The sequence below is a fragment of the Hypanus sabinus genome, chromosome X1, assembly GCF_030144855.1.
Source record: "Hypanus sabinus isolate sHypSab1 chromosome X1, sHypSab1.hap1, whole genome shotgun sequence".
NCBI classification, from domain to species: Eukaryota; Metazoa; Chordata; class Chondrichthyes; order Myliobatiformes; family Dasyatidae; genus Hypanus; species Hypanus sabinus.
Genome location: NC_082738.1, coordinates 46,857,549 through 46,866,186, shown reverse-complemented (window position 1 = coordinate 46,866,186; position 8,638 = coordinate 46,857,549). Strand labels below are relative to the sequence as shown.

The 8,638-nt window shown below is 41.3% G+C and overlaps 1 protein-coding gene across 1 annotated transcript in view; it reads right to left on the bottom strand.

Annotated features, from left to right (window-relative positions):
• Window positions 1-1,597: 1,597 nt before the first annotated feature.
• kcnj19a (potassium inwardly rectifying channel subfamily J member 19a) overlaps window positions 1,598-8,638 on the bottom strand; it is a 66,927-nt gene continuing 59,886 nt past the window's right edge. The window contains exon 3 of the mRNA XM_059955643.1: window positions 1,598-2,202. Coding sequence (XP_059811626.1) covers window positions 1,598-2,202 — 605 coding nt within the window. The remainder of the gene's footprint in view (window positions 2,203-8,638) is intronic.

The following is an 8,638-nucleotide window of genomic DNA, read 5'->3' as shown; positions in this document are numbered from 1 at the left end:
CAGTTTATATTGCTTTTGTTCAGTTTTCTGTGTTTTCTTTGTTGTTGCTGATTGGCAGCTTGGGATTCTGGGTGGGTGATGTGTTGATTTTTGTGCTAGGGAGCAATAGGGGATTTGGGGCCTAATGTTCTTGTTGGTGTTTGTGTGGGAGAAAGGGTTGGGGTTTGCTGCTGGAGGGGCTGCTCTTTTTGCGGGGGAGGAGGATGGGGATTTGATACTATTGCTGTTTTTTGTGAGGGGGTTGGGTGTTTGGGGTTTTTGATATTTTGGCTGCAGTCTTCTGGGTGGGTGATCTATTGGTTTTTTGTGTGAAGGAGGGGTTTGGTTTGGTGTTCCAACTGCTTTTTACCGTGTTGGCAGTCTGCTAGATTTTTGTGTGAGGGAGAGGGTGGGGGGGTTGTGATTTGTGAGTTTTGTTTCTTTTTCCTTTTCGTGCGGGGGAGGGGGTGTTGATGTCTTTTTTTCAACAACTCCCGTGTTTTTTTCTGTATTTCATGGCTATTTGGAGAAGACGAATTTCAGAGTTGGTATGTACATGCATACTTTGATAATAAAAAGAACCTCTAAACTTTGAACCTTTGGTTCATTGCCAGTTAGTTTAGATTTGTGTCTTCCATTTACCAAGCCTGGTATGACTGGAATATTTATCTTTACATTATCCAATAACATCCTGTATGATTTTGAAAAATTCAAACAGGCACTCTTTTAGCCTTCTCTGTTCTAAGGAAAGCAACCCCACATTCTCCGCTCTCATGACACCATTGTGATAAATCTATCCAGCATTTTCTCAGAGGAAAGTGACATTCTCCCTAAAGATAGGCAACCAGAAACTTCCTGAATATTCTTATTGGATTCTTTAAAGATTTGGTCTAGCCTTCATAACATAAGCAATGATGGATGTTCATGTCTTACTTTTGCTTATCTATTTGTTTTGTCAATTATGTTTCAATTAGTTGATCAGCTTAGAGAAAATAGCTCTGGGTAGGGCACAATGTGCTGCTGGTTTGTTATGGTTAAATTACAACAGTAATATGGGTTTTAAAGACCTTTTCGTTTTACCACAGATCACAAAGAACATTGAACCTAGTCGACAGTAAGAACAATACATGAAAAACTGGAGGTTACAACTCAAAATGAAGATCAAATTGACTTTTCTCCCTAGCAATGGGATGCTAAAGTCATTTTTAAGCTTTGACTCTCAGGCAGTTGAGATAGGCTAACTTGGCATAGGTTAAACATCAATCCTAGGACCCTCTGCATCAGTGTGACTCAGATTGATGACAGATGATACTTTCATTAATGAATTCACTAGATCAACTCTACTGAATAGCTTTACTCAAGACTCTAACCTTGGTTAAAACTCGATTGGGCTGCTCTAGAAAGACGATGGATCCTCTTAGTTAGTATTTTGGCTCTGAAGCATGAACAAAACACAAGCTCATATTTTTCCTTCAACTTAAAACATTGTAATCACGTGATTTTGCAAGCAAAATCAGCTGCAACTAAGTGTATATAACGCTAAAGCAGCTCAATCCACTTCAGTTAGAGTCTTAAGTCTCAGATATTTTACAGATCACCTTCAGAAAAGGTTACACTTCTAAATGAGGCGATCAGAATTCATTTTTCTCAGTTTGGCGGGTAAATTGTCCTCCATTCGTGAACCGGTAGGTTGCAGGCCATATGCCCTCTGTGGCAGATCCCCTGTTGACTGAGTGATGGATTCAGAATTGGCATTGAAGGCCTTCAGAGGGAGTCTTTCCTCAGCACAGGAATTGTTGGCAATTGAACTTATCCGCTGCACTTTTAAAGGGAGGTCCCCAGTGCTGCAGGTTTTTTCTCCTATATCTGCATTCATTCTGAGAACTTTCTTCTGCAGCTCATCCTTGCAGGTGCTCATTTTCTGAAGCTTGGCTGGCAGTTTGCTGCCCTTTTCCTCTGGGGTATCGATGCAATCCAGGGAGAAGATTCTTTCCTTTCTGTTTTTGCTGTTGCCGATGGAAGGAGTGGCGCAGAGTGAGGTAAGTGACAACTTCTCATCCTGTTCCTTTACACTGTATGGAGAAGTGGGGACTTCAAATGTGGAGTGGAACTGGGAATAGTCCACACGGAAAAAGCCTTCTTCCAGCGACATAACTGGAAGAAACCTATGGCCCCAAAGAACTTCGTCTTCTGTGTATGAGGTCCTTGCTTGGCATGTCATTCCTGCAGAGCAAAATAACAGAAAGCTTTTAAAATTTTCTAGATAGATTGGAATTACAAAAATAGTTGAAAAAAATCATGAAGTCAAGAAAATTGTCATAGTTAAACCTAAGTGACTGAAGCTGTCTCATCGTTGATCTCATTACAGCAATGGCAGGTATTCTTGGGAATAATGCACAAGGTGCAAAATCAGTTCATCCCCCGGAGAAGGAAGGATTCAAAGGGGGGAAAGGGGCCACAGTGGTTGACAAAGGAAGTCAGAGATTGCATAGCATTAAATAAAAGGAAGTATGACAGAGCTAAGGTGAGTGGGAGGACAGATGATTGGGAAGTTTTTAAGGAACAACAGAACTTAACTAAAAAGGCAATACGGGGAGAAAAAATGAGGTACGAACGCAAGCTAACCAGGAATATAAAGGAAGATAGCAAAAGCTTTTTTAGCTATGTGAAGAGAAAGAAGATAGTTCAGAACAATGTTGGGCCCTTGAAGAATGAATTGGGTGAAATTGTTATGGGAAACAGAGAAATGGCAGAAGAATTTAATGAGTACTTTAGAACTGTTTTCACTAAGGAAGACACAAGCAATCTCCCAAATGTTTGGATGGGCCAAGGACATAGGGTAACAGAGGAAATGAAACAGATTGACATTAGGAAGGAAATAGTGATGAGACGACTGATGGGACTGAAGGCTGACAAATCCCCAAGTCCAGATGGTCTGCATCCTAGGGTACTAAAGGAGGTGGCTCTGGAAATTGCGGATGCATTGGTAATCATTTTCCAATGTTCCTCAGATTCAGGATCAGTTCCTGAGGATTAGAGAATGGCTAATGTTATCCCACTTTTTAAGAAAGGAGGGAGGGAGAAAACAGAGAACTATCGACCTGTCAGCCTGACATCAGTGGTGGGGAAGATGCTAGAGTCCATTATTAAGGATGAAATAGTGGCATATCTAGATAGCAGTGATAGGATTGGGCCAAGCCAGCATGGATTTACCAAGGGTAAATCATGCTTGACTAATCTGTTGGAGTTTTTCGAGGCTGTAACCAGGAAGTTAGATGGGGGAGATCCAATGGATGTAGTGTACCTCGATTTTCAGGAGGCATTTGATAAGGTCCCACATAGGAGATTGGTGGGTAAAATCAAAGCACAGGGCATTGGGGAAGACATTGACATGGATAGAAAACTGGTTGGCAGATAGAAAGCAAAGGGTAGCGGTGAATGGGTGTTTCTCGGAATGGCAGGTGGTGACTAATGCTCTTGCATTTGTACAGAGCCCTGGTGAGACCACACCTGGAGTATTGTGTACAGTTTTGGTCTCCAGGGTGAAGGAAGGACATCCTGGCTGTAGAGGAAGTGCAGCGTAGATTCACAAGGTTAATTCCTGGGATGTCTGGACTGTCTTACGCAGAGAGGTTAGAGAGACTGGGCTTGTACACGCTGGAATTAAGGAGATTGAGAGGGGATCTGATTGAAACATATAAGATTATTAAGGAATTGGACAAGATAGAGGCAGGAAATATGTTCCAGATGCTGGGAGAGTCCAGTACCAGAGGGCATGGTTTTGAGAATAAGGGGTAGGTCATTTAGGACAGAGTTAAGGAAAAACTTCTTCTCCCAGAGAGTTGTGGGGGTCTGGAATGCACTGCCTCGGAAGGCGGTGGAGGCCAATTCTCTGGATGCTTTCAAGAAGGAGCTAGATAGGTATCTTATGGATAGGGGAATCAAGGGATATGGGGAGAAGGCAGGAACCGGGTATTGATAGTAGTTGATCAGCCATGATCTCAAAGTGGTGGTGCAAGCTCGAAGGGCCGAATGGTCTACTTCTGCACCTATTGTCTATTGTCTATTATAAAATTAAAGTTTCTGTTTAGCATAGGAAAGTTCACAACATGACAAAATATGATAAATTCTGCTTTCATCTTCACCAATCATCATAGCAATCGTACATACAGAATAAATACAGGATTTAAGTTGATAAAAGATACCCAGAATTTGGCTCATACATTTTATGAATTGCAAATATATAGACACTTAGACTATATTAACTAGAACCTTAAAAATTTCAGCTGGAGAATCCTAAATGGTGAGCAGGTGTGTGAGAACAAACATTGCCCAGGTGATTACCCATGGCTGCTGAATCAGTAACAGTTTAGCATTAGTATAAGAAGCATAATGAGGGGATTAGAAGAAATCCTTTCATGCATTACCAAAGTCGACTTAAATCAATTCAATCACTAAAGTTTGGATGGAATTAGGTAAATACATGAAGCAGGAAAATAAGAAAATAATGCAGAGGAAAAGCAGTTAAGTGAGATTGCTTCTCTGTTTATTCACATTTACATTTTGATACAAACACGAGGAGTAATATATATTCAACACTGCCAATATTTGATCCTTTATCAAGCAATACCAATGCAAGACATCCCCTAATTAACACATCTCCTGTATTATACGTAGGTTCCCAACCTGAGGGAGGGTCCTGAGGAGAAATTTTCCCTCCTTGATAGCAATACCCATTCTATGCTGCAGATTAAATGATAAATCAGTCTTGCCTCTGTGTGAGAAAGTTATGGGTTCAAAATAGATTCTATATATCCGGGCACAAATGTCCAACAATGTTCAGAATCAGATTTAGTATCACTGGCATATGTTGTGAAATTTGTTGTTATGTGGCAGCAGTACAGAATAATAAAAACTGTAAATTACAGGGAGTATATACTTTAAAAAAGTTAAATTAAACTAATAGTGCAAAAAGAGAGAAAAAAATAGTAGTGAGGCAGTGTTCACGGGTTCAATGTCCATTCAGAAATCTTGAAGATGTCCTGGATGCTAAGGAGGCTAGTGCCCATAATGGAGCTGAGTTCACACCTTTCTGCAGCTTATTTCAATCCTGTGCAGTCTCCCCTCTCCCCATACCAGATAGTGATGCTCTCCATGGTACATCTTCAGAAATTTCAAGTGTCTTTGGTGACATACCAAATCTCCTCAAACACCAAATGAAATATAGCCGCAGTTGTGCTGGACCCAGGATAGATCCTCAGAGATGTTGACACCCAGGGACTTGAAATTGCTCACTCTTGCCACAACTGATCACCCAATGAGGACTGGTGTGTGTGCCCTTATCTTACTCTTTCTGAAGTCCACAATCAATTCTTTGGTCTTATTGACGTCAAGTGTAAGGTTGTTTCTGCGGCACCACTCACTCAATTGATCTACCTCACTCCTGTATATCTTCTCATCGCCATCTGAATTTCTGACAACTTTAGTTGTGTCATCAGCAAATTTATAGATGGCATTTTAAGCTGTGCCTATCCAGGTGTAGAGAGAGTAGAGCAGTGGGCTAAGCACATACCCTTGAGCACACCAGATTGATTATCAGCAAAGTGGAGATGCTATTTCCAGTCCACACAGACTGTGGTCTTCTGTGAGGAAATAGAGGATCCAGTTGCAGAGGGAGGTACAGAGGCCCAGGTTTTAGGCATTTTGATCAGGCCTGTAGGAATTATTGTGTTAAATGCAGAGCTGTAGTCATATTTAACATCCTGACCTAAGTGCTGGTATTGTCCAGGTGATTCAGGGCCAAATAAAGAGCCAATAAGATTGTGTTTGCTGCAGACCTATTGTGGTGATAGGCAAATTGCAGTGGGTCCAGGTCCTTGCTGAGACAAGAGTCGATTCTAGCCAACCTGTCAAAGCACTAAGTTAGCCTAAGATGTGAGTGCTACTGAACGATAGTTGTTAGGCAGATTACCCTGCTCTTCTTAGGCACTGGCATGATTGTTGCCCTTTTGAAGTATGTGGGACTTACTGATTATAGCAATGAGGGACTGAAAATGTCTTTGAACACCTCTGTCAGTTGGTTGGCACAGATTTTCTGAGCCCTACCAGGTACTCCATCAGGGCCAGTCGTATTGCGAGGGTTCACCCTCTTGAAAGACAGCCTGATGTCGGCCTCCAAGACAGAGATCAGAGGGTTACTGAATGCTGCAGGGGTCCTCATAGCTGAGTTTTATTCTCCCTTTCAAGGCATGCATAAAAGACGTAGAGCTCACTTGGGAGTGAAGCATCAGAGCCATTTATGATGTTAGGTTTCACTTTGTAGAAAATAATGGCCTGCAAACCCTGCCAGACTTGACGTGCATCTGATTCTGCCTCTACCCCCAATCAGAATTTTTCTTTTGCTCTTGAGGTAGCTCTCTGTGAGTAGTTCCTGGCCTTCTTGTATAATCTTGGGTCACCAGACTTGAATGCCACAGATCTAGCCCTCAGCAGATTACAGATCTCCTGGTTCATCCACGGCTTTTGATTCAGGTATGTACAGTATGTTCTCACAGGCACACCCTTACCCACACAGGTTTTAATGAAATCACTGACAACTGTGGCGTATTCATTCAGACGAAGTTGAATCCCTGAATACCGACCAGTCCACCAATTCAAAGCAGTCCTGTAAGTACTCCTCTGTCTCCCTTGACCACGCCTTCTTGGTCCTCATCACTGGTGCTGTGGCCTTCAGTCTCTGCCTATACGCTGGGAGCAGAAGTACAGCCAGATGATCAGACTTTCCAAAGCGTGGACGCGGAATGGCAAGGTATGTGTTCTTGATGGCAGTATAGCAGTGGTCCAGTGCATTGGCTCCTCTGATTCCACAAGTGATATGCTGGCGATAATTATTTATTGCCTCTGTCAAATTGACCTGGTTAAAATGCCCCAAAATAATAAGGAAGGCATTAGGGCACACTGTTTAATGGTGCTTGATTGTGTTACTCAGTTTGTCTCTAGAGCCTGTTTGATATGAGTGTGAGGTAGAATATACATAGCTACCAAAACGATGACTGAAAACTCACTACATGGATTCCACTGAGGGAGCATGAAATCGAGATGAGGTGATAATTTGCATTTATATGAAAAGTGGAGACAATGGGATGCTTGAATGGTCGCTGTAAAACAGAGTCACCAGTGTGACAAATACTGCCACACTTGTAGACCAGCTTTGCATCACATCAAAGTTTAAAGGTGGATGAAATCTGTGCAAACAAAGTCATGCAAACATTTGGAAATATGGGGCTACAGTATTTATTTATTTTTATTGTGTGCTTTATTATTACTATTTTTGTGTTCTTTATCTTTTGTGGGTTTTTTTGTGCTGCATCAAATCCAGAGCAACAATTATTTCATTCTTCTTACACTGGTGTACTGGAAATGACAAACTTGAAGCTTGAATCTCAGTGGATTTTAAATGTCACCTATAATAAGAATTGTTACTTTTCCAACTGATTTTGTACTTCAAATTTATCTTTGAATAAACCTGCATCGGGTTTGTCAAAGGCCAGTTGTATGCTACAAATCCTTCAACAAAAACAGGTTCAGTTGAATATAAAGATCACAATGAAGCTCTGAAATATTATTCTGCCTTTTTCCTTTATCCAATCTGCTTTCAAATATCTGCCATAGATTTCTGCAATTTTCCATCTTTAATCCAAATTAACAACAGGCTTTCCTTTTGACCTTATTCATTGCCGTATCATTTGATGTGTTTGCATGCCAAGTCATGTGTGCTTCAAGAACATTGACAGGTACTGGTTTCTCTGTCAAACATTTCATAAAAATATTCTGCAAGTATCTGCTTCATTGTGCATTTCTAAAGAAGCTTTGATTCACACACTAATCACACTGCCAAGATTATGCTCTTCAGCAAAAGGAAAATATGCAGCAATCTCATCATCTGTAAAGGCAATTAGCAAGTTAGCCAAATTAGCAAATTCTAAGAGTCCCCAATGCTGGCCATTGCCTGGCACAGCATGAATGGATTTGCCTACCATTGCTCTAGAAGGGCAATGCCTGGCCACTGATGTTATTGATGAATGATGCTCAAGTGCTGCTGCTAAAATTTCCAGAATGAAGAGAAATAATCTGGAAATGGTCATGATTTTATTTTAGTCTAGTAAAAGTATATTTTCGACCACATACCACTGAAATAAATACTGTTAGATGGCTTATATACATAGATCGATTGTACGCCTATAAAGGGTACATAAGGTGACTGTCAGGAAATAATATAGTTGTGGTGGAGTTAGTGGGTGGAGATGCTGATCAGTCTTACTGCTTGGGGAAAGTAATTGTTTTTATGCCTGGTGGTCCTGGCAGGGATGTTATGTAACCTCATCCCTGATGGGAGTGGGACAGTCTGTGAGCAGGCTGTGTGGGATCGTTTATGGTGTTACTGGTCCTTTTCTACATCCTTTCTGTATATATGTCCTTGATGGCGGGTAGAACATCCGGCACATTAAACTGGTCTGCACCCTTCCATATCGCTACCAGTACTATTCCGGATTCAAAGATTTGACATGACAGCTGATGGGAAATAGCTTGAAAACAGGATATTTATAGAACCATATAGCATGGAAACTAGTCATTGGGCCCAACACATCCACACTGACCA